Source organism: Pelophylax lessonae, assembly GCF_965119305.1.
Source record: "Pelophylax lessonae genome assembly, chromosome: 3".
In the NCBI taxonomy this organism is placed as follows: domain Eukaryota; kingdom Metazoa; phylum Chordata; class Amphibia; order Anura; family Ranidae; genus Pelophylax; species Pelophylax lessonae.
The window spans coordinates 438,356,261-438,382,889 of record NC_138770.1 but is presented as its reverse complement, the minus strand read 5'-3'; the positions used below and the strand labels follow the sequence as shown (position 1 = coordinate 438,382,889).

The 26,629-nt window shown below is 42.4% G+C and overlaps 1 protein-coding gene across 1 annotated transcript in view; it reads right to left on the bottom strand.

The window, feature by feature from the left end:
• PEX7 (peroxisomal biogenesis factor 7) overlaps positions 1 to 26,629 on the bottom strand; it is a 387,996-nt gene that overhangs the window by 61,955 nt on the left and 299,412 nt on the right. Inside the window, exon 9 of the mRNA XM_082250007.1 lies at positions 12,720 to 12,819. Within this exon, the coding sequence (XP_082106133.1) occupies positions 12,720 to 12,819 (100 nt within the window). The remainder of the gene's footprint in view (positions 1 to 12,719; positions 12,820 to 26,629) is intronic.

Below are 26,629 nucleotides of genomic sequence, written 5' to 3'. Positions count from 1 at the left end.
CAGTCTTGAATGCTAAGACACCTCACTCACGGCAATAGTATAAAAAAAAAGAATTGTAGTAAAATAAGTGTACTACAGTGGCAAGAAAAAGTATGCGAAGCCCTTGGAATTAACTGGATTTCTGCAGTAATTTGCCATAAACTGTGATCTGATCCTCATCTAAGTCACAACAATAGACAAACACAATAGGGTTATTTACTAAGTTTGGAGAGTACAACATTTTGTGCAGCTCTGCAAAGAAACCAATCAGCTTCCAGATTTTTTGCCAAAGCCTATCGGCCGATTTTCGGCTTGTTAGTATGATGTTTCCGACAGCCGACAGCGCACTTTCAGCCGAACAGAATCTGTCGAGCAAGCATTAAAATTTTTGTATGCCGACACCAGAACGGCCGATTGTTCGCCAGTCAGTACAGAATTCGGCCGACAGACAGCAGATTTGCAAGACTGGGCATGCTCAGAAAAGAAAAAACACAGGGAAAGTTAACCATCACATGACATCACTTCTGCAGTCGGCGGACAAAATTCGTGTGCAGTCTTTTGCACTTTTCAGCGGACACGACAGCCCGGGGACAAAAGACGGCCAATCGGTCGGCCGACGATCGGTACGTGTGTACGGGGCTAGAGACTGCAGATGTGATACAGGAGATGGTCAGAGACTGCAGATGTGATACAGGAGATGGTCAGAGACTGCAGACGTGATACAGCAGATGGTCAGAGACTGCAGACATGATACAGGAGATGGTCAGAGACTGCAGACATGATACAGGAGATGGTCAGAGACTGCAGACGTGATACAGGAGATGGTCAGAGACTGCAGATGTGATACAGGAGATGGTCAGAGACTGCAGACATGATACAGGAGACGGTCAGAGACTGCAGACATCATACAGGAGACGGTCAGAGACTGCAGACATAATACAGGAGATGGTCAGAGACTGCAGACATGGTACAGGAGATGGTCAGAGACTGCAGACATGATACAAGAGATGGTCAGAGACTGCAGGCGTGATACAGGAGATGGTCAGAGACTGCAGACATGATACAGGAGATGGTCAGAGACTGCAGACATGATACAAGAGATGGTCAGAGACTGCAGACATGATACACTAGATGGTCAGAGACTGCAAACGTGATACAGGAGATGGTCAGAGACTGCAGACATGATACAGTAGATGGTCAGAGACTGCAGACATGATACAGGAGATGGTCAGAGACTGAGGACATGATACAGGAGATGGTCAGAGACTGCAGACGTGATACAGGAGATGGTCTAAAGGTCCGTACTTACGTGCAGATTGTCGGCCGAAAAGATTCGGCCTACGACCGATCGGCCGATTTTCGGCTTGTTAGTATGATGCTTCCGACAGCGCACTTTCGGCCGAACAGAATCTGTCGAGCAAGCATTAAAATTTTTGTATGCCGACACCAGAACGGCCGATTGTTCGCCAGTCAGTACAGAATTCGGCCGACAGACAGAAGATTTGCAAGACTGGGCATGCTCAGAAAAGAAAAAACACAGGGAAAGTTAACCATCACATGACATCACTTCTGCAGTCGGCGGACAAAATTTGTGTGCAGTCTTTTGCACTTTTCAGCGGACACGACAGCCTGGGGACAAAAGGCGGCCGATCGGTCGGCCGACGATCGGTACGTGTGTACGGGGCTAGAGACTGCAGATGTGATACAGGAGATGGTCAGAGACTGCAGATGTGATACAGGAGATGGTCAGAGACTGCAGACATGATACAGCAGATGGTCAGAGACTGCAGACATGATACAGGAGATGGTCAGAGACTGCAGACATGATACAGGAGATGGTCAGAGACTGCAGACGTGATACAGGAGATGGTCAGAGACTGCAGATGTGATACAGGAGATGGTCAGAGACTGCAGACATGATACAGGAGACGGTCAGAGACTGCAGACATAATACAGGAGACGGTCAGAGACTGCAGACATAATACAGGAGATGGTCAGAGACTGCAGACATGGTACAGGAGATGGTCAGAGACTGCAGACATGATACAAGAGATGGTCAGAGACTGCAGGCGTGATACAGGAGATGGTCAGAGACTGCAGACATGATACAGGAGATGGTCAGAGACTGCAGACATGATACAAGAGATGGTCAGAGACTGCAGACATGATACACTAGATGGTCAGAGACTGCAAACGTGATACAGGAGATGGTCAGAGACTGCAGACATGATACACTAGATGGTCAGAGACTGCAGACATGATACAGGAGATGGTCAGAGACTGAGGACATGATACAGGAGACGGTCAGAGACTGCAGACATAATACAGGAGACGGTCAGAGACTGCAGACATAATACAGGAGATGGTCAGAGACTGCAGACATGATACAGGAGATGGTAAGAGACTGCAGACATGATACAGGAGATGGTCAGAGACTGCAGACATGATATAAGAGATGGTCAGAGACTGCAGACATGATACAAGAGATGGTCAGAGACTGCAGACGTGATACAGGAGATGGTCAGAGACTGCCGACATGATACAGGAGATGGTCAGAGACTGAGGACATGATACAAGAGATGGTCAGAGACTGCAGACATAATACAGTAGATGATCAGAGACTGAGGACGTGATACAGGAGATGGTCAGAGACTGCAGACATGATACAGGAGATGGTCAGAGACTGCAGACATGATACAGGAGATGGTCAGAGACTGAGGACATGATACAGGAGATGGTCAGAGACTGAGGACATGATACAGGAGATGGTCAGAGACTGCGGACATGATACAGGAGATGGTCAGAGACTGAGGACATGATACAGGAGATGGTCAGAGACTGCAGACATGATACAAGAGATGGTCAGAGACTGCAGACATGATACAAGAGATGATCAGAGACTGCAGACGTGATACAGGAAATGGTCAGAGACTGCAGACGTGATACAGGAGATGGTCAGAGACTGCAGACGTGATACAGGAGATGGTCAGAGACTGCAAACGTGATACAGGAGATGGTCAGAGACTGCAGACATGATACAGTAGATGGTCAGAGACTGCAGACATTATACAGGAGATGGTCAGAGACTGAGGACATGATACAAGAGATGGTCAGAGACTGCAGACATAATACAGTAGATGATCAGAGACTGAGGACGTGATACAGGAAATGGTCAGAGACTGCAGGCATGATACAGGAGATGGTCAGAGACTGCAGACATGATACAGGAGATGGTCAGAGACTGAGGACATGATAGAAGATAGAAGAGCACTAGGGGGGCCGGAGAGCACAGGGGAAGCAGAGAGCACTGGAGGAGGTGAAGGGCACGGTGGGGGGGGGGGGGGTACAGGAGAGAATTAAGAGGGGGTTTGGAAAGCATTGTAGGGGGGTTGGAAGGCGCAGGGGGTGGAGAGCACTGGGGGGGTGAGAAGGGAAAACCAGGGGGGTGGAGAGCACTGGGGGGGACAGGGAGAATAGGGGGAGGGAGATGAAAAGCACTGTGGGGAGCTGAAGAGCATCGGGGGGGGCTAAAGAACAGGGGGGTCTAGTGCACTGGGGAGTTAAGATCACTGAGGGGGGGATTAGGAGCACTGGAGGGTGGGTTAAGAGCACTGGGGGGTCAGCAAAGGAAGTTGTATAGGAGGGGGATGGGGCAGCTGCATATAGAGGAATTGATCTTTCCCTATTCTTCCTGCAGGAGGGAGAGGAGGACAATCAGTTATTCAGCAGCTGCAGGAAGAATAGGGAAGGATGAATTCCTCTATATGCAGCTTCCCCATCCCCCTCCTATCCAGCACAGAGCACACACCCTTGAGCAATGGGCACTCACCTTCTTCCTGCCGAGGCCCCGCCCCCTTCTTCCCGCTGAGGCTCTGCCCCTTTCTTCCCGCCGAGGCTCCGCCCCCTTTCTTCCCGCCGCGGCTCCGCCCCCTGCTTGCAGCACGGATTGAAGGAGCTGCCACTGCAGCTGCCTTCACACTGCCATACAGGATCTCTCAGAAGACGCCGGCTGATCCCCCCAGTGCGCCCCCCCATTGGTACCCCACTGTGTGTGTGACACTGTCCTGTAGCTGCTTGTGGTGATGTCGGGGGTGGGCGGGATCGAGCAGCTGTCAAACACCAGCCAATGATTGGGCTGCTTAAGAAAGGGGCGGAGCCACATAAATGAGGCAGCCGCCCAGACCCCATCCCATTGGCTGGTGTTTGATAGCTGTTCGGTCCCGCCCATCCCGACATCACCCCTGAGTTCTGACAGCTGGTCTTTCCCCTGCAAGCAGTAACATTACCTGACAGTGTCACACACACTGAACGGCTCTGGTAAGCCGCACTATCTGCTGGAGCCAACAGCACAGTCGCCTCTCCACGAGTATCTCACTACCCTCAGTGCCAAAGATGGAGATCTCAGGAGACAGCAGGCCCTCCACTAACAGACACAGGGTGATTAGGGTGTGCCCAGGCACACCCCGTGCGCACGCCTATGCACAATTCTAATTTCTTGTGTCTATACTGAACCTCCTTTGGCAGAAATGACTTGAAGCAAGTGCTTTCGGTAGCTCTGGATCCCACCTGCACAACATTCAGGAGGAATTTTTGACCATTCTTTACAAAACTGCTTTGGCTCAGACACATTTGTGGGGTGACTGGTGTAAACAGCTCTCTGGTCATTCCACAGTATTTCTATGGGGTTAGAGTCTGAGCTCTAACTGGGCCACTCCAAAAGGCGCATTTTTTCTGAAGCCAGTCTGTGGGGGATTCACATCAGTGCTTAAACACTTACCGACCGCCTAACTGGGAATGTACATCATTACTTTGACATTAAATACCATTGTTATGGCAGCAGCTAGCTGCCATAACCCCGGTATTGTTTTTTCCCTTACTAACTAAATCCGACTAACCTTCGCATTTTTCTCGCTAGCACGTGGGGACAGGGGCACTTTAAATTATTTTATTTTTTTTAAATATTAATTTAAAATTATTTCTTTCATTTTTACACTGTTGCTTTACATTTTTTTTATCACTTTTATTGCTGTCACAAGGAATGTAAACGTCCTTGTGACAGCAATAGGCACGTGACAGGTACTTTTACTAAAGTGTTACTAAACTCACAACAGTAAAATTAGTCTGTATATGCAATAAAGCATTCTTGCTATACTCACTGTAGAACCTAATGGGTTAATCCTCTGCATTGTGAAAAAAGGCTGTTTGATCTTTTCTTCTCTGATCATCTCCTCCTTCTACTGACTCAAAAATATTTCCTGATATTTACAAAACCAGGGGACAGGCTGCACATGCTCAGTTTGGTGTTTGATTCTGTCTAATCCTACTCTATCTTCTCAGTCCAAAAACCATCTCCTGATAGAACAGCGCCTTAGGGGCAAGCTGCACATGCACAGTTTAGTGTGTATTGCTAGAGAGTTTTTTTTTTTCTTAGGAGAGTGCATGTGATCAGCACAGGGCCATTTAGCACTGGCACAGAGGGTCAGGGGTCCTGCAGCCTCATAGGAAAATCAAGGGAGAATGAAAACTCCTCATACAAGCTTTACCTAGACACTGATAGAAGTCACAAGACTGCTCTAACTGCTGATGAGAAAGGGTATTTAGCAGTTTATATTTACTAAAACTAATGCATTTCCATGTTCTGTGTACTGTGGGAGAGCAGATATAGTGAATGCAGGATCCTGGGTTTAGTAACACTTTAAGGCTCCAGATCTTTACACTAGTTTTAGAAAGTGAATATATTATAGTTTATTTCATCACACTCTCCACAAAGCTACAATTAAAAAGGAAAAGAAAAACACACCGCCATAGTAAAAAAAATAACCACAGTTTAAAAAAAAAAAAAAAGAAAAGAATTCCTAACCTAAATGCTAATAATCTGGTAAAGGGAATAAAAATGAAGTCTACCTACCAACACAGCAAGGGAAAACAATGCACAACAAAAACACAGATAACACTTTGACAAGTATATGATACATAATTCAAAGATGATAGTTTGAATTTGATATTACCTGTGCTAAGAAGATTATATAGAGTAATATTTTTTACTGCAACAACTATTGCACTGTGTTAGTCAAAGAACAGGGAACAAACAGGAAAAGAAGGGACATAGGACATGACTAGGTGTTTTGCCAAATTACTTTCACTAAAAACACATTTCTTATCTATTTTACAGATTTTTGACACTGCTGTTTCTGACTTTGTCCGTTCCTGATCAGGTGACTAAATACTGAAGTACTGGACATATGATCTCAGTGGAAAGGAGAGGATGAATGATAAAACCTCTGGCTAAAAGAAAATATAAAGCTAACAGCAGCAGGTATGTAAGGGCATAAGCTTGTACAGTAAACCCCCCTCCATCGCTGGGGTTATGTTCTAGACCCACCCGCAATAAGTGAAAATCCGCGAAATAGAAATACCCTATTTAAATACACCCTAGGCATGTTTTTTAACTTTCACTGTACTTTTAAAAGCATTTTAAGGTCTTTAAACACACTTTTAAAACAATAGAAACACATTTAAACACATAAAAGATACTGAGAGACAGAGTAAGAGCAATGGAAAACACAAAAATATTGAATTCACAATGATTTAATTAATAAAACAATAGTAATAAGTCTTACAGAAAAAAAACGCAAAATACCGGGACCACGAAAACTGAACCACGATATAACAGGGTTTTACTGTAAACATATACCTGATGTGCAAAAATTCTCATCTTAGTGCTGCCTGGAGACCCACCGACATCTTAACAATGATGAGTCATCCCTGCTGCCCACAAGGATTCCCCGCCGACAGCAGAATGTAAACAAAAGAGCAGGCACAGAAAAAAAAAGTGGGGGTCTCTGGGCCTGCTATGTATTTTACTGTGGCCCGCATGCAGAAAAAAAAAAAAAAATGTGTGGGGCTCCCCCCATAATCCATACCAGACTTGAAGTGGAGATGTGAACCATCTCCATAGAGAGTAATGGGATTTTTGACTTACTGTAAAATCCATTTCTCTGATGTGCATTGACGGACACAGCTCCTGATCTTCCTAACCATTGGGTTATACTGCCCCCTACAGGAGTAGGATACTAGGCAGAAAAAAAATCTGGCTATGCCTATGGGCAGTCCCAGGGGGTAAACTCCCTCTCTCTTCTAAAGGTACTCAGTTTTGTTACAAGCAGTGTCAAGAGAATTACAACTCCACAGAGGGGTGGGTGCTGTGTCCATCAATGAACATCAGAGAAATGGATTTTATGGTAAGTAAAAATCCCATTTTCTCTTTCATTCATTTAAGGACACAGCCCCTGATCTTCTTAACCGTTGGGACATTCCCAAAGCAGTGTTAAAAATGAGGGGTGGGAACAGCAAAAAAGAAACTCCTAAGGCTAACTATAGCCAACCAGGTAAACAGGAGCTCAACCAAAACAACTGGGGGTTAACCTGAAAAAACAATACACCCTCAAAGAGGACCAGGTCCTCTAAACAGCAGCCTGCAAAACCTTGCGGCCAAAGGAAGCATCCGTAGATGCCAACACATCCACTTTATAGAACTTTGTGAAAGTGTGCACCGATGACCAGGTGGCCACTCTGCAAACCTGCGTCACTGACGCCTGATGACGGAAGGCCCAGGAGGCACTGAGCGCCCAGGTAGAGTGCGCCTTAACAGGGAAAGGAGGAACATGACCCCTGATGAAATAGGCCTGAATCACCGTCTGTCTGATCCATCTGGAAATTTTCGCAGGGGAAGCTGACAACCCTTTTCGAAGCCCATCCGTGAGCACAAATAGTGAGTCTGACTTCCTAAAAGAGTAGCTGCCAGGTACAACCCAATTGCCCGGACCACATCCAAGGCATGCAAAGGAATTTCCTTTGGATGTTTTGGCCTGGGACACATGGAAGTCCTCATTCAAATGAAAATCAGAGACAACCAGAGGAAGGAATGACAGACAGTGGCAAAGAACCACCTTATCTCTGTGAACCACCAAGTAAGGTGAACGACAGGATAATGCCGCCAATTCTGACGCAGAGGTGATAGCCCCCAAAAAGGCCACCTTCTGGGACAGCGTAAGCAGTGGAATCTACTGAAGATTCTTAAAAGGAGGCTTCTGGAGGACTGAGATCACCAAATTGAGGTCCCAAGGCGGCAACAGAGACTGCACTGCAGGGGTCAAGTGCCTAACCCCCTGAAAAAAAGTATGCACCAGGGAGTATGTGGCCAAGGGCTGTTGAAAGAAGACCAATAAGGCCGACACCTGACCCTTGATAGTACTCAAGGCCAGTTTCCGCTCAACCCCCCATTGAAGGAAGGTCAAGATCCAAGCAACCGAAAAAGATGAACCCCAAGAGACTCACACCACGCAATGTATGTCTTCATGTACAATAGTAGATCTTCCGAGAAGTAGATTTCCTAGCTTTTAACAGCGTTGGAATCACCGACTCAGACAAACCTCTACCCATCAGCATCTGGCATTCAACAGCTAAGCCTTCAAAGCCAGGGATTGTAAAGCAGGATGGAAGATCTGTCCTTGGAACAGCAGATCTTCCCTGAGAGGAAGCTTCCAAGGAACGTCGGCGACCAGCTTCACCAGATCAGCGTACCAAGCCCGGTGAGCCCAGTCCAAGGCCACTAGATGACCGGAATCCCTTCTGCCATGATCCTGCGTAGAAGTCTTGGCAGAAGCTTGAGAGGAAGGAAGGCGTAAATCAGACGATACTGACCCCACAGGGCCAAAACGCATCTGTTGCATCGACCAGAGGACCCCTTGACCAAGCCACAAACCTCTGCACCTTTCTGTTGAGCTGGGACACCAACGGATCCACCTCGGAGAAGCCCCTTCGGAGACACAACTGGTGAAACACCTCGGGATGAAGGGACCACTCCCCCCTTGGTCCAACGCCTGCTGACTAAGGTAATCCACCTGCCAGTTTTCCACTCCGAGAATGTGTATGGCGGAGGAGGCTGGAACGAACCGTTCTGCCCACCTTAGAATGCCGGCTACATCCAGAGCCACCAGAACACTTCTTGTGCCCCCCCTGGTGATTGACATAAACCATGGCTGTGGCAATGTCTGATTAAATGCACACTGGACAGCCCTGAAGACGATCCATCCAATGTTTCAGGCACAGTCTAATCGCTTGGAGTTTCAAGACATTGATCAGTAGTCTGGACTCCTCCAGTCTCCAGATCCCCTGAGCAGAATTTTTGCTGAAGACGCCTCCCCAGCTGGACAGGCTGGCATCCGTAGTGACCACTGTCCAATACAAGGGGAGGAAGGATTCGCCCAGCCGAAGCGCCAAAGAACTAAGCCACGATATCAGGGACTCTTTCAGCCGGCTCTGATTGTCCAGAGAATGTGGATTCTTGTCCCATTTGGCCAGAATCTCCCTTGTAGGGACCTCGTATGAAACTGTGCAAATGGAACCACCGCTAAGGTAGACACCATCAGGCCCAGCACCTGCATGCAAGATGAAAAGGATGACCATCTGCTGGACAGCAGGAGACCAATTGCAGCCTTCAATTTCTGGAGTTTGTCCAGAGGAAGGAGCACTCTGGCTAAGGCTGAGTCCAGAGTCAGACCCAGATAATCCAGCTTTGTGGACGGAACCAGAGCAGGATTCTCAGAATTCATAATCCAGCCAAACTCCCTCAAGGCTCGTATGGTGATTTCCAAGACTTCCAGCAGAGAAGTAGGAGATTCCGTTCGCAGAAGGAGGTCGTCCAAGTAGACCAGTACCGCGATCTCCCATTGGCATAACAATGCTAGTACCGGGGCCAATACTTTCCTGAAGACTCAAGGAGCAGAGGGGAGACCAAAGGGGAACGCCACAAACTGATAATGCTCCACTCCCATGGCAAAGCAGAGGAAGCGCTGGTGAACGACGCATGTTGGAATATGAACTAAGTATTCTTTATGACGATGGAGGGAAGAAAATCCCCAAGATGCAGGGAAGCCCCCACTCTTCGAATCGATTCCATTCTGAACTTCTGCACCCGCACAAAGCAGTTCAGCACCTTGAGGTCCAGAATTGGACGCACCTTGCCTTCCTTCCTGGGGACTGTAAACAGGTTTGAGTATAACCCCTGAAAACGTTCCGAAGTTTGAACCGGGACAATCACCCTTTAAAGTAAAAGGTCTTGGACCAGAGACAGTCGCACATTGGAAGGAAGAACCTTACCGGAGGGTAAGAACGAAACTCAATCTTGTAGCCGGAGCGAATGACCTCGTGGACCCACTTGTCTTGTACCAGGGAAGTCCACGGGTCCAGGAACCAGCAAAGACGTCCCCCCACCCCAGACACAGGATGGGGGCACACCTTCATGCTGGCCAGACTGGGGTGACCACTGGATCTAGATTATCCAGCCCATCGCCCAGTCTGGCAGTTAATTGTAGATCTCACAGGAAAAAAACAGGAGAAAAAAATCTATCTAAAAAATATGCCAGAACCAGAGATCCCAGCAATGAACTAGGTCCTTACTCCTGAGTAGGCAGAAAAAAACTGAGTACCTATAGCAGAGAGAGGGAGTAAACCCCCTGGGACTCCCCATAGGTGTAGTCAGACTTTTTTTTTCTGCCTAGCATTATACTTCTGTAGGGGGCAGTATAACCAAACGGTTAAGAAGATCAGGAGCTGTGTCCGTCAATGAACGGAAGAGAAAATTTATTTTGTTTCCTCCCTCAGTGTTTTGGAGCTTTGAGTTTCAAAATGCTCAGGTGTGAATGGGGCCTAAAAGTGTATCAGCATAAAAGTGTAAAAATGTTTTGGATAGCATAGAGAAAACCTCCGTTAGGTCTTTACTAGTGTATTTGTCCCCACTGGGAAAGATCACCCTCTGTATTTTTCCTGGTGATCCATGTCACTGACACAGAAGGCAATGGGAATTCAAATTCTATTTAAAAATAATTAAAAATTAAATCTATGCAAAGTGGGTCCAGAACACTATCCACGGACATCCACTATAATTATAATAATATTTTAAACCCACTATAATACTAGGTAATTTCTGCTAAGGGCACTGCATTACTTTAATATGACACAGAAGGCAATTTGAAATGTGACCATTTACAAGGATAGTCATACACATTACTTCTGAAACATTTCATTAGGAAAATTATCAAATTCTTCACTGTGGCAATACCAAGCATCTTTTGAATTTAAGTATATTGCTATTTTCCTTAATAAAATATTGAATATATTTTTTGCATATGCAACATATACATGGCTTGATGTAGGTAAGTTAACTACAAGAATTTTGATGTACCAAAACATTTATCATCAGAATCATGCAGGACTATATATTTTATGCCTGTAATAGTCAACTAATAAAAAAACACAGAATAATTAAATTGGTAAAAAAATATTTGTTTGAAAATGTTTTGGAAATTGACAAAATAGCATTTCTCAACCGGAGGTCCACTGAACCCTAGTGTTCAGCAAGAGGTTGCAATCAGTTGGCATAACTGATTTGATCTGACACCCAAACAGCATCTGCATAGTTCCAGCACAAATATCAAAGAGCTAACGGCATAGGAACCACTAAGACATCTTTTGTTGTCTTTAAGGTAATTAACAAATGATGTTAATAATCCTTTTAGCTGCATATAAGGGGGCATTTTTTTACTGACTACCAGTGGGACATACTTCCCACCAACCACCAATTTAATGTGGCATTTATTCCACTGGCCAAAAAGGGCACGGTTTCTTTCATGACCACAAATGTAAAGAGGTTCTTCTCTCACTTATCACTGAACTATGGGTCTTTTCTACATCTGCTACTACCACTATAACCAAAGCAAGGAAGCATTTCTCCATAGAACACCAATGATAAGGGGCCTTTTTCTCACTGACCACCAGTGTAAAGGGGCATTTCCACTGATCACCAATATAAGGGGGCACTTCTCCACTGACCATAAATGCATAAATGTTGGAGGTACTACCGTTTTCATTGGCTGTATATATTTTTTGAAGAGAAATCAGTGCAAAGGCATTGGGTTAAGGGTAGCTGTGGATATGTAGGTTCCTTTAGGGTATAAAGGTTGAGAAAGGCTGCTCTAGGAAAACATCATGACTTTGTTACTAGAAAATTAAAAAAAATATTTATTAGCTTATAGAAAAGGTCTCACCACAAACATATTTTCTTCATCCTATCCCCTAGGGATAAAATGTCTGTAGCACTGCATCTGCTTTTGGATCCAGAGCTAGCATGGTTGACACCAATGGCACCATTGTCTGACCATGCAACTCTGTAGAAGACGAACACCTAGTTAGCATTTACTGAAGTCACTTGTCTCTGGCAGCAGGCACATGCTGGAGATGAGTGCTGTCATTCAGCACAGCAGGAGAGGCTCCATTTAGAGCACAACAAAAAACACTTACAATAGCAAAGGATCAGTGGGCGCTGGTGGGAATGTGTGATCTATCTGCCAGCAGCTAGTAAACATTGCCCCACACTCACAATAGTAAAGGATCAGACAGCACTGACAGAAATAAGAACAAAGTGAGAATCTGAGAGAGGGTGGTGGCTTTAGTGCTGTGCTTTGGCACTCAATAGGAATGTCCATAAATTGGGCTCTAGCCAGGCTGAAGCTGACAGATAGTAAAAAGCAGATATAAAGAGGTGCTTTAAGTACAAAACCACAGCATGTGTCAGAACAGAACCAAGCACTTCATATTCTTGATCACCTGGGGGATTCAATGAAGATTTTTAAGTTGTGGTGGTTGTACTTCGAAAATGAGAAAATATATCAATGCAATACCTGTCCTGGTATGAGAATGCTGAAATCAAGACCACATGTAAACTCTGTATGATGCTCCACAGTTTCAAGGAGTGGTGATGGTTTAGAGAAATCCCAGAATCTGTAGAAACAAACCAAAAAAAATACACAAAACATTTTAATACAAACTAGTAATTGAACACTGCAGTAACAATACTAACTGATTATTGCCTATTACATAACATAGTTAGTTACATAGTTGATTTGTAATTTGCAAAACAGAAATAAAAATACAGTGTAAAAAAGAAAAAACAATTCTAAGCTTGATGCTAGTGATTTAGCAATAAAATGAAATGTCAAATAAAAAATACAACTCACCAACAAATACAGTCAGTAGCTATGAAACACTCACATATGGCCCCTTTCACACTAGCAGTCCGTTCGGGTCTGCCTATCCCTTTTTCAGGCGAAACCGATCAGATCCTCCATTCTCCTCCATGGACAGGAGGGCTTAAACAGACATGTGTCTGTTTACACTGGCTTACATCCAATCTGATCTGATCCGCTAAAAACAGATGGATGGGGATCAGTTCCCCTTCCATCTAGCAGATCAGAAGACAGGTGGTCTATGTAAATCCAACCGCCAATAGAGAAGAACGGGCTGTGTCTGTGTCCGCTCTGGATAAGTGGAATAGACCTAGACCAATCATCCACCTGCTCAGCGGGAATCAGCATACAGATCCCACACTATGCAAGCGGACACCTAGTGGAGTCTGTCCCATGTGAAGGGGTCTAACTATGTCGAAACAAAATAATAAACACATAACTAGTGGAAATAACAAGTTTGCAAAGTAAACAGTTCAGAAAAACAATTCACATATGTGTAATATAACAGGAGATCCTTAAGGTTGTATTAATATTGTATCATTACCAGCATTAAAGGAAACTCACTGAAGCAAATTGCACTGTGATTAGAAAATGAGAAAAACAGATTTCTTTCTTATGAAATAGAAAGCTTGTCATCAAAAACATGGAAGCTGCCATTACTGACTTTTCCTTCTGAAAATAATTACTGCCTGGCAGTTGTACTGACCCAGTTACTTTAAAACCGTCTCAGCAATAACTCTTGATGGGCATTGTTGGGTCTTCTTTGGAGTTAAGTAGCCTAGTATTTTGAGGCCCTTGTTCTAATCCAAACTTTAAAGTTCGTAAAAAAACACTAGAAGCAGGTGAGTAGAAGACTTGGTGAGACAAATTCTCCATCCACCTACACTCCTTTATGGGTGAATCATTCCCTTCCTCATCTCTGCACTATACCTGATCCAAATGCGAAGGCTAGATTTGGCATGAAAACGATGCAAAATATAATGCATTAGTGACATCTCCTTACTTCTGATTAACTGAAAACGTATTTAACCAATTCCTTACTATTACCCTAACTTCACACACAATTGAGAAATTGTTCATTAAAAAAAAGATAGAATTCTTTCTTCCCTCTACCTCAGGCTTTCTAATTCTAATAACTCCAAGGTCTCTCAGCTCTTCAATCCTGGCAACAGGATTTGCCAAACTTACCGAACGCTAGTTGGGATCAGGAAATGCAGCAATACCTCCTGCTTATGATTTTGGCTAGGGATAGATTTATCCAGCTGAAATTTCTACATAGTCTATATTATATTTCCCTGAGACTCGCTGTTATATATTCCAATATTGACGAGACTTGCCTTAAATGAAATGCTGCTGCTACATTTATACACATGGTCTGGACCTGCTCTCATATGCAGACTTTTGACTGTAATGTGGTTAAAGACAGTATTATAATAGGTGGATCAAAAATTACAGTAGACCCTTGATTATGCTTTTGGGCGTATATGATAACATTTATACGACTCACTATAAAAGGCTGTTCCTCTTCTATTCTGCCTTCTATGCTAGGAAAACAATCCAAAGTGGAAACTACTAAATTTTCCTATCCTTCAAATATGGAGATCAACCATCAATGCAGTTTTACAAAATTGCATATATGGGACATACCTTTCCCCCAAACATTTGAGAAAATCTGGGCAGCATGGGTCAAGGCAAGAGGCCTAACAATATAGTATTATGTGGGCTACTGGATTTGCTCATTGATTAAATATATTATGATCAAAACCATGCCAAATTCAAGGTACTTGGTTTGTAGGGCTTTCTTTTCCTTCCTGATTATACAGGTATGTCCTTTGTATCCCTTTTCTCCCAATCTCACACTATCGTCTTTCCCCCATCCCCACCCCTCATTCTTTTTTTCCTCTCATTGATGGCTTTTTAAAATATAAGCATTATAAAGCATTCCATGACTGGTTGCAAATTGTTATGTTTTTGTATATGAGTACTGTAATTACTGATCTATGTTTGCTGATGTATTGGACCTATTATGTGCAACATACTATTTTTATAATCTAGCTCACTTTCATCTTTCAAAACGTTATGAACTTTAACCATTATGATGTACCTTCTTTTTATATGAATGTATGTGCCACACCTGTTCTTTGTATTGTATTTACAGTTAATAATGTCTTATAAAAAAAGAAATGTGTGCCCTGCTCAGGTCTTATGTTCACAGAATAAACAAAAGTGTCAGCTTCGTAACCAACTAACTGAAACCAACTAAATATTTGGATAGGAGATGACAAATGCTTGTGCTTCAGCTCGGTGCCTGTAGGATACAGGCTTGAGTTTGAATAATTTGTGCCAGAGCAATTCATGACCTCGATGATGTCTTCATCTCTTTGCAAGAGGGAGGAACTTCAGTTTGCCATGGCACAGATCAATTCCCAGGGAGTAATTATCTCTGTGAAAGAGAAAGAGTGCTTCGGGGGTTTTATTCCAGCCTTTTTATCATCCCCAAACTGGATGGCAAGGTACATTATATTCTGGACTTAAAAGAGTTCAATCGGTACTTTAAGGTACAGACGTTTTGCATGGAGTCCAATTGGACAGTTAATGCTTCTCTATAATTGGGGAACTTTGTTGCATCAGAGCAAATAAAGCATGCTTACTGTCATGTCCCCATCTACAGACCTCACCAGCAATACCTATGTTTTGTAAAAGTGGTCAACCTTACCAGTTTCTGGCTTATTCACCAAGGTGTTAGCCCCAATCCTAACTTTGCTGGGTATGAGGAAAATCACAATTTTAGGGTACCTGGACGACTTGTTATTAAGGGAACAGTTGAGGATTAAGAAGTATTAAGAACTTACAAACATTAAGGAGACAGTGCAGGTACCATAGAAATTCAGGTGGATATTGAATCTTCAGAAATCAGTGTTAATCCCCACTCAATGCTTGGAGTATCTGGATCTTTCGATGGACACAGTTCCATCTAAGGTGTTTCTTCCACAAGTAAGGTTAGGCTGCCTTCATTCCCAGGTGCAGGTATAGCAAAGCAGGCCTTACCCACAATGTGTTTCAGCATGAGGGTACTGGGTTTTATGGTAGCTGCCTTTAAAACAATGCCATATACTCGGTTTCCATCCAGAAACTTGCAACGCAGTAGCAGTGTTCCGCCAGCATGGGACAAACAGGTACAGTTCATAGATTGCCCAGTGAGACTGTCACCTCAGGCAAGAAAGTATCTGGTTTGGTGGATTCTCAGCTCGAAGCTGGAACAAGGGAATTCATTCCTGCCAGCCCCTTGAGAGATTCTAACTCTGAATACCAGTCTGATGGGCTGGGGTGCATTTGGGGGATCTCTGTCATTTCAGGGTATGTGGTCACCAAGGGAGGCTTGTCTTCAGTTCAACATATTGAAACTCAGAGCAATTAGTCTCTCCTTACAACGCTGGACTTTGCAGATTCTGGGTCAGCTTGTCAGATTCCAATTGGACAATGCAAGAGAAGTACAAGGAGTCATGGAGTGAGCAGTAAGGCATTCTACTGTCAGCAGCACACATTCACGAGGTGGCGAAATGGAAGGTGGCCTTTCTATGTTACCAGCAGCTAGATCCAGGAGAATGGTCTTTACACCCAAAAGTGTTTTAACATATATGTCACAAATTGGAGATTCCTAATATGCATCTGCTTGTATCCAGGTTCAAGAACAAACTGGACAAATTTTCAGCCAGAAAGAGAGATCCAAGGGCTTTCACTGTTGGTTTACTGAGCAGGATGGACGTACAGTAACCCCCGAATCAACCAATGGGGGATGTGGTACTCAAAAGCTCCATGGGCCCTTCTACCATAATTTAGAGGCCAGGAAGCAGTCTTTTCGCAGGGTTTACCATCGCATAAGGAAACTATATTTTGTGTGACGTGAAGAGAAAGGATTACATCCTTGAAGATATGCAGTAAAGTGTATGTTAGGGTTTCTGCAATCAGGCATGGGTCGTTCTTTGGCCCTGAGCACTATTAAAGACCAGGTTTTGGGTCTAGCTTTATTTTCCCAGAAGCCATTGGCTTTGCATTCATTGGTAAAGATATCTGTGCAGTGGGTGGGGCACTTAGCTCCTACTGTACGTAAATGTTTAGCACCATGAGACCTGAGCCTAATGTTCTCAGCTCTCCATCATTCTCCTTTCAAACCTGTTAGGAGCATCAGCAGTCTCTCTCTGGTCTTACCAGAAAAGTGGTCTTTCTGGTGGCCATTACTTCGGCCTGAAGGGCATCGGTATTGGCAGTCTTGTCTTGAAAATACCATTCTTGATTCTACATAAAGATGAGGTTTCATAAAGCCTAGGCATGATTTTTTTTTTTCTTAACCAGTTCAGCTAAACTAGTTGTTAACCCCTTGTGATAGCAATAATGGTAATTAACCACTTGCAGACCCGCCACAGTAATTATACTTTGGTGGGGTGGCACGTGCAGGCTCAAATACGTACATGTACATTATTGTCCCTGCTCCAGTTTAGAAATGCGCTGTGCCCCCCCGACCGCTGACAGTGGATTGCGGGTCCCAGTACCCGATCACCTTTGGCAGCCAGGGGATCATGTGTGATCACAATGTCAACAAAGCTGATATTAATGAATCTCATTCATAACAGCTCTGCTTCCTGTACCAATGAGCTGTGATTTCCCCACAACTATCTAATGGTACCCAGGCCAATCACAGCACCCTGTACCATTTGATTAGATGTAGCTAATCACAGATCACTGGTATTCACAGCTGTCATGAATGTAACCCATTCATGATAGTTGTAAAACATTGCCGTTACATTGATCATAATAGTAACAACAATCAAAGTCTAAAAAAAAAAAAAAAATCCCCTGATTATCCCCCCAGATTATGATGAACAGAAGAGTAGATGTTATGTGGTCCTGACACAATTTCTGTCCTAGGGTGACAATGCTGCTATTTCATGAATACAGTATAGTGAGTCACCCTAGATAGGAATTAAAAATTAGAACAATAAAAAGTCAGACATATATAAAGTAATATTTATTTATTCAATTTCATGGTTATTATATATTCGTGAAAGTTGGAACAATAAAAAGAAATCAAATGCAAGCCCAATTCACCTCAAAGCATGCTTTCCTCTTCTACCGAAGCCCATATTAAAGTGTAATATACAGTAAGGTGAAAAGAAGGGAACTAAAATACGAAATGTGTAACATTTATAAACACCACAATAGGATACCAAGTAACTATGTCTAGCACTGATTAGAAGTAGAAGAATAATATATTTAGCTTTTCCGTCCATAACTGTAATACCTAGCACAAAGAATGGTTTCCAGGCAATATGAAGGTATCGGAGTCTAATGATTTACAATCTGTTGACAAAAATTAATTATAAACCAGGGAATATGAATACTGTACTTCCTTAAATAAAGTCTCTAGTTAGGAGCCTGGTTACACTGCATTAGATAATAGTATAAATTGAACTGGCCAAGTGGGTTGAGGATTATAATATTCCTTTTTTTATCTTGTCAATAGTTCACCAGTTATACTACAGATAATATTTAAAATGACTACTGTATACAATGTATGATTACTACTTGCTGTGTTTGGCAATTGCAGAGCCTAGCTTAGATATCAGATGTCTTTTTCTAAAGATCTGTAATTACATGTGCGTAAAGTCTCACAGAATCACCTCGGTAAAACACAATACTCAGTATAGGTTAACTAAACATTATAGACTTGAGAGAAAATTTGCTTTGTGAGTCAGTGTAAACAACAATAATTAGGTTCTGGATGAATGGGGAAAAAGCACCCTCATCTTTTTTAAAAAGCTCCATATTAATAATATTTAATACAAATATACTATATAAACAAGAATTTCTAGGAAAGAATACTTCTGAAGAAAATCAGGAAAAAATGTGAACTAAACCCAATCAAGAGCTTCTTTATTTTTTATCTATCGGTGTCTGGGCCAATTTTGACATTTTTCATAGCATTTTACTGCTAGAAGATTACTTAGAATCTCCAAACATTGCATATTTTTTTTAAATCAGAGGCCCTGGAGAATAAAATAGTAATTATTACAATTGGTTTATGTTGCATATTTGTGCAGCCATTTACCAAGCATAATTTTTTTTTTTTGTAAAATATAAATGATGATGTTGCGCTTAGTAAACAGATACTAAACATGTGAAGATTTAAAGGATAACTTCTCCTTTGGGAACATGTTACATATTCTGCCCGTTTTTAGGGTGGAACATGTACCATGTTTCCACTCCTGCAGCAGCTCAGCGATCTGCTCTCTGTGTGACAGCTGTACAGGGAGATGGCTTACACTAACAGTCTGCAGGAGCCCTGCATGGCACCAGCAAAATGTCCCAATACTTTATAATGTAAAAACACACAGAATATCAGAGGTAGACCTGTTTATCTAGTGATTAATGCTAACACTGACACCAGGCTTCATTCTGGCTTGAAGGGCCGACATATGAAACAAATGGGTAACGGAGGAGAGAGGCTCCAAGGAGCCCAATATAGTGTAGAAAGTCAATCATCCTCTGATGAAGGAAGCTTGTAGTTCTCCTGAAACGCATTCCATAGCACTTACATACACTCCCACAGTGGTGCTTTCAGACTGTCCAACCCTCCCTGCATGACAGATTCAACCAGTGAAGATTCAGCTCTCGCAAACCGGCTGTGGCTTCTCCCGTCTCTCCCAGGACTTTGCTTCCTGCTTCCAGAGGTGGCTCTCCTCCATGTACCTCCAGCTGCTCTCTCTCCCCCCAGCCACCAGCAGTTTGAGTCATTCACCGAACAGTGGTTAGGGACTAATTCCATTGTGACATGCCTTTTGTTTCTTCACCCATTTAACTATATATTTTTTCCAATGTATTGACTTACTACACTATATTGTACTCCTTGTCGCCTCTCTCCTCTTTTATCCATTTTTAATGAATACAGAGCTGCATTAATTTTACCTACATAGAGGTCAACTTTAACAAAGCTGCTCAGTTAACATAAGGATTGTTGATAAGTGCACAGTACAGTAGCTGCGGTATGTGGAATTGCTAAGATTCACTGCACTCATATTCAAAGCAAGCTCACCCATCCATCCACGTTTCAATGCTTTGCTTTGTTGAGAAATTACTTTGAAAAACAGTCCCCTAGCATTCTAGTCATTGCCACTTTGAGTAAGGGCAAAAGATTAATGCAGCTTTTAATTCCTGGAAACCATCTGCCCTTGGCTCAAACATGCACACAGAAAGGTGTGTTTAGCTGAGAAAGCCCCTCCTTCCTTCCTCCAGATGAAAGAAAAATAAAAAAAGCCCATGAAGACTCATAAGATCTATGACATCATTTTGGCCTAGACCCGAAACCAAGAAGCAACTGAAGTAAAAAAAAAAATAATAAGTTTAAAACAAATATATTATACCTTTCTATGTATCTACTAATGTTTGTAGCATAATGAATAAAAATAGTTACTGTGGAATGAGAGAGTTTAGTTCTGCTTTAAAAAAAAAAGCTACAACTATACCTGATCATAAAACTCTTAGTTAGTTAAAGTAGAACTCCACTCTCTCAATCAACATGGACTATTTCTAGTCCTTATGCTGCCAGCATTAGTTAATAGATAGGAAAGTATATCATATTTACTTGTTTTACACTTTTTTTGCATTTCTTCAGCTACTTGCTGGTTTTCATGCCTAGGCAAATGATGTCATACATCCCAGAAGTCTTCAAATGGGGAGGGAAGGTTCTCAGCTCAGCCCATACCTGAGACGGATTCCAGAAAGTTAATGCTACATGAATCACCTGCCCTTACTCAAGATGGCCACAGCCAGAAATGCCAGGGGGTGTTTTTCAAAAGTATTCTTCAGAAAAATAAAGCATGGAGACATGGATGGAGGGGGGGTTTTCTTTAGGTACTAAAAATGAATGAAATTGCATTTTTGGTTTGTGGTGCTCAGATACAGCACAGTTCCACTTTAACTCCTATCAGTACTCTTGCTTAATTCTAAAAATGCTAATTCATTATGGTAAAGGGCTGTGATGCCATATGCAGTTCAAAAATTAATATAAATCATAACATGGAAGAGTGACACAAATCAAATTATTTAGACAGGCTACATTGCATTATTATAGCATAAAACCCATCATAAAGGAAAAAAGCTAGAAGAACGCGACAATGGACATGCTGCAACAGTGTGACACAGTTAGAGGACAGAGCATGTCATCTTGATTTCTGGTTTTAAGAATGACACCAAGGAAGAGAGTTTAGGTAACACTGACAGAAAAATACACAAAAATACTGTACAACAGTGACTGTTTGTTCAAAAGCTTTATTGTGAAAAAGAACAAGACAAGGTTACATCCAGAGTTATTTCAGGAATGGTAATATCCCATAATCCATTAAAATTCTTATATTTTATTTATGTTCTCATGGGTGGATGGACTGCCCACCAGTAACTGAGTGAAATGAATGGAATGGGGGGGGGGGGGGCTGGAAGATCTTTGCTGACAGGGGTATAGCATAAAGGGGACAGGGGGATCTACAGGCAACCATTGATTACTGTATGCCCGGTCAGGGTAGAATAGGCAACTGATCAAATATAGAGCTCTCAAATCATTAAAGAGGGACGCATATAGGCTTCGATCCATGGATTTGATGAATTTAGCTATGGTATTGATTTGTAGTGCTGGAGGTTTCTCTTAGGTAAAAACTTGCCAAACTAGGGCCTTGACCTCTGCAAAAGTGATGGCAAGAGACCTCCACGTCCAGGCCAACATCTCCCAAGCAGCCATAAGAGTGTGTGTAACTAGTCTGAGTTAAAAAGCTGTGCAGACTTCAGTTTTTTCCTGAGGAGAACCCTGTAGTGTACTGGTCCTTTCAGGACGAGACACCAACTACCGTGTACAACGCTGATATACCCTAATCCAGTACCATTTTGCCTTAGAGCATTCCCACCAGATGTGCAAGAAAGATCCCTCCAACTGACAAAAAAACAAAGGACTAAAAACCAGGGACAGAACAAGAGATCCTCAAAGGGAATAAATACCAATTCAGCAAAAGCTTGTAGTTCACTTTGACCACTAGAACAGCAGAACTACAATTGGTAGAGATCTAGATTTGTTGCTAATCTGCTACATCCATGGATCTCTGTAGACCTCTGTCCTACTTTCTTGCATATGGAGGTAACTTGGCCTGCAAGTGGGAAAGGAGCACACTATGATGAAACAAGATAAGACGTGGACTCTGTAAGTTATCCAGAAACCAGTTTTTGAATAACATTAAAGATCCTCTGCAAGAGTGATATAACTTTGAAAAAGGTGTTTAAAACAGAACTAAACTGCATCTGAGCACCACAAACCAAGAACCCTATTTAATTTTAAAATTTAAAGCAAACTCCCCCATCGATCAATGTCTCCACATTTTCTTTTGCTGAGAAAGTACTTTAAAAAGCAAACTAGCATTTTTGGCCGTGACTATCTTGAGAAAGGGCAGATGATTCATGTAGCATTTACTTCCTGGAATGCATCTGCCCTTAGCTCAGGCATGCAAGTAGAAGGGTGTGCTTAGCTGAGAAAACCCTTCCTGAAGACTCCTGGGAAATGTATGACATAATTTCCTTAGACCTGGAAACCAAAGAAATAACTGAAGAAATGTAAAAAATATATATATATATATATATATATATATATATATATATATATATATATATATATATAGTTTAAGACAAGTAAATATTATATAATTTTCTACTTACTAGTGCTAGCAGCAGAAGGATTAAAAATAGTCTTGATGGAAAGCGTTTAGTTCTGCTTTTTGATCTGTAGATTTTGAAAAACAGCCCCAGGTTCCAAGCAGTGGGCAATTGAAGTGTTCACCATAGTACTCAAAATATGTTGGCGCAAATAAAGAAAACTGCGTAACCAGTTGTTGAAAGTTTGTTGGGTCTCATAACCAGGCAATAATAACAGATTACCTAGCATAACATGAGGAGGGTTTGAGGAGATATTGTAGTCAGTAGGTTTGGTAAGGATTGCCACAAGTAAAACATGGATGTGATAAAAAAAAAATAAATTGGCAGCAATGTTTTTCCACTACAGTCACTCTACACAGCCAGGAAATATGGTATTTTCCTAAGAGGTCTGTAGAGAATATAAGTAGCAAGACTATTTTGGTTAGTGGCCTTATTACAGGGTTCCATATGAAGGGGTCAAATTAATTCATAAACATGACAAATAATCCTGGACCAAGGTGAACATAAAAGAAGTGTAAAGGGATTCTAGAACAGATGGAGACAGCGATACATACATTCAAGGCCTTGGATTTAGTCTCGTGACCCTGGATCCCTGAGAGGGCACCAAACTAGTTGAGAAGCAAAATTAGGTTTGGCAAAGAGATCAGTGGCTTAGTCAGGAAGAGAAGAGCATGATCCACAAAAAAGCAACTCGTATTGTGATAACCTGCCACTTCAATTCTCATAACATTGCTTTTAAACCGAATGGTCTGTGCCAGGGGTTCGATAGATAGGGCAAACAAGATAAGGCACAAATGGCACTCTTGTTTTGTACTACTGGCCATTAAAAATTTGAAACCCAGAATACTGGATGTAAGCCATGAGAGAGGAATAAAGGGCCTATATTCATTGTTAAAATTGGGGGTGAAACCCCATCATTGTAAAAAGTATTACCAGCCGAGGGAGTCAAATACTTTTCATATATCTAAGGACAAAAGCATTAGTGGGGTATGTCTTTGGTGGGCTAAATGTAGTAGAAGTGAGATCCTTTGAATAATGTCCCATACTTGCCTGCCTGGGATGAAACCCACTTGATCTTTTGATATCATTCAACACTCTTAACTCTAGCTACCAAAATTTTGCCTTATTCATTTCTTGTTGGTATCGATCAATTATATTGGGAAGTTTTTCCAGGAAGTGTGGTCAGTATGGAGCTTTAGAACTATACAAAAAAACGAGCTAAGGGATGACATGTAAGCGAGGAACCCCCTCTCAACTGGTTAAAAAGTATGATTAGGCGGGGGAAAGAATATGCAAAAATTGCATCCAAAAAGCCACTGGGTCCCAGCTTTTTCAAATATTTGAATGTTTTGATCATCTGCTGAACTACTAGTTCCGATATCTCCCTATCAATAGAAATTTGAGCAGATAGGGCAATTGCAGAGGATTACAGGTTTCAAAAAAGGTGTCAGTCTAAAATAATAATGTATCTATTTTTTGGTAGAGTTGGGCTAAGCAAAATAATTTTAATATCTTAGAAGCTGGTGGAGCCATCTATTCAGGGTAAGTACAGCTTTGGGATTTTTTTTTCTATAGGTATGCTTTAGAGAGCAAACAATTTGCAAATAATTTGCCTGATGGTGAAAATATGACATACATCAGATTTGAGTAGTATCTGTCTATTGTGAGACTGGGAGAAATAGAGACTATAAATAAACAAAAAAAGTCCTTCAAATAATTACCCAATAATTATTCAGCAACTTATTTTAAAAATATATATAACCCCACTTACTTAAATACACTTTTAAACAATGAGGTCAAGTTTATTTAAACTTAATTGCTAAAATCTTTTACAAGCTACAAATTGTTAATATAATTTCAAAATTCATGTACAATACTTTTAAATCTGCAACTTTAATTAGAATAATGGGTGATGATACTGCTATGAAGGTCTTTCTTCAGGCACTTCCTGTGCGTCCAGCAGCGATCATGGTAGATAAAAGCTGGCTGTGCTAAAAAGCCACGAACACCTGCAGCCGCCAGCGTCCTCTCATTTTTTTCAACCAGCTTCTCAGTGTTGCAGCAGGAATCAGAAGATTCCTGCAGCTACAATTCGCACCGGCCCTAATCACCAGTGTGAATGTAGCCTTAAGAAATGCTAGCAGCTGCTGCTAGCTCAGCACAAGACTGATTTATCCATCTTTTTTACCTATTGCTATGAACTTTCTTGTATGTTACAGAAATTTGCTAAGTTAAACGTCTATTTGCACTTTGCAAATTTAGAAGCTCATACTTGGCATATTTGTTAAGCATTAATGCTGCCATTCAGAATTCAACACTAAATCTGTAAGCAATTAGAGAATGTTATTGAATTCGAACCTTCGCAAAATCCAAGATTAATAATTCAGGTTTGCAACTTTTTACAGAACCATAAAGTTTATTTTTTCCAAAAAAGTTTATATTTGTAAGATGTCCATATTACTGTAAGAAAATAAATTAGCTGAAGTTACTAATAGTCTTCCCTGCACTTTCATTATTTCCCGTTCAATTCCTTTATCTTGTTACATAACTCCTCTCTTATACAAAAGCTAGGAGCAATGGATGTTTAATATTACTGCTCAAAACAATTAAAGGAACATTTTTTAATCAGAGTATCACATCAAGTCAATTAAACCCCTGGGATATTGATCTGGTCAGTTAAGTAGCAGAGGGGGTTGTTAATCAGTTTCAGCTGCTTTGGTGTTAATGAAATTACCAGGTGCACTGTATGGGCAACAATGAGATGACCTCCACAAAAGGAATGGTTTTACAGGGGGAGGCCAATGCCTTTTTTGTTTTCCCTACTCATCTTTTCTCACTGTTTTTCATTAGCTTTGCATTTTGCTAGGGGCAGTGTCACTACTGGTAGCATGAGGCAATACCTGGACCCTATAGAGGTTGCACAGGCAGTCAAACCCCTCCAGGATGGCACATCAATACCTGCAGAGCAGCTGATAGGGGGGGGGGGCAGGCACACAGGGGGGCCCAGAAACCAGGAGGATCGGTGGAGCAGAGAACAATGCCCTCTATGTCTCTCACCCAGCAACTGTAAGCAGGTTTCTCCCCTTCTCCCTCCCACTGGCATCCAGCTGCTGGGTGAGAGACACACATGGCTGGATTTTGGGGGTGCTGGGGTGGTTTGTGGATTTCAGTTCTGCCCCCCCTCCCCCCCAGTCTGGCCTTCCTTGGATGATGCGCCTGGCTGGGTGCCACTGAGCTCCTTCCCCAGCCCGCACTCAGAACCGGGACAAGGAGACGGCAGCCTGGAGGCTAAGAGATGAGGCGGAGGAAAGAGCCATGAGGAGGAGCGCTGTGTTGTGCTCTCACCTCTTTTCAGAAGAGCGCTGGTCTATACAGCACAAGGGAGAGGATCGCTGTTACTGTAGATCGTATTGCACTGTACACACAAACAGCCCCCTATTTCCTCCAAGGGCTGCTCACCTCCCGGCAGCAGCAAATGTGGATAGGAGGTGGTGTGTGTGCGTGTGTGTGTACAGTGCAATGCGATCTATAGTAACATGGATCTGTCCCATGTAGGCATGTGACGGTATCAGATTTCCATGCTGCGATTAATTAAGGTTTTGCCACGGTAAACGGTATTATCACGGTATTCAATTATATGAGAAATAAAGGTTGAAAATATAAACCAACTTATAAACCACCTTGAAATCCATGCTGCTTTTGCACCATGCGACCTATCTGCTAATTTATTTATTCATCATAATATTCACTGTGTACTTTCATCACAATTTGTCCTGGGGGGGATTAAGGAAAAAAAATTGTGCTGGGAGGGAAGATTA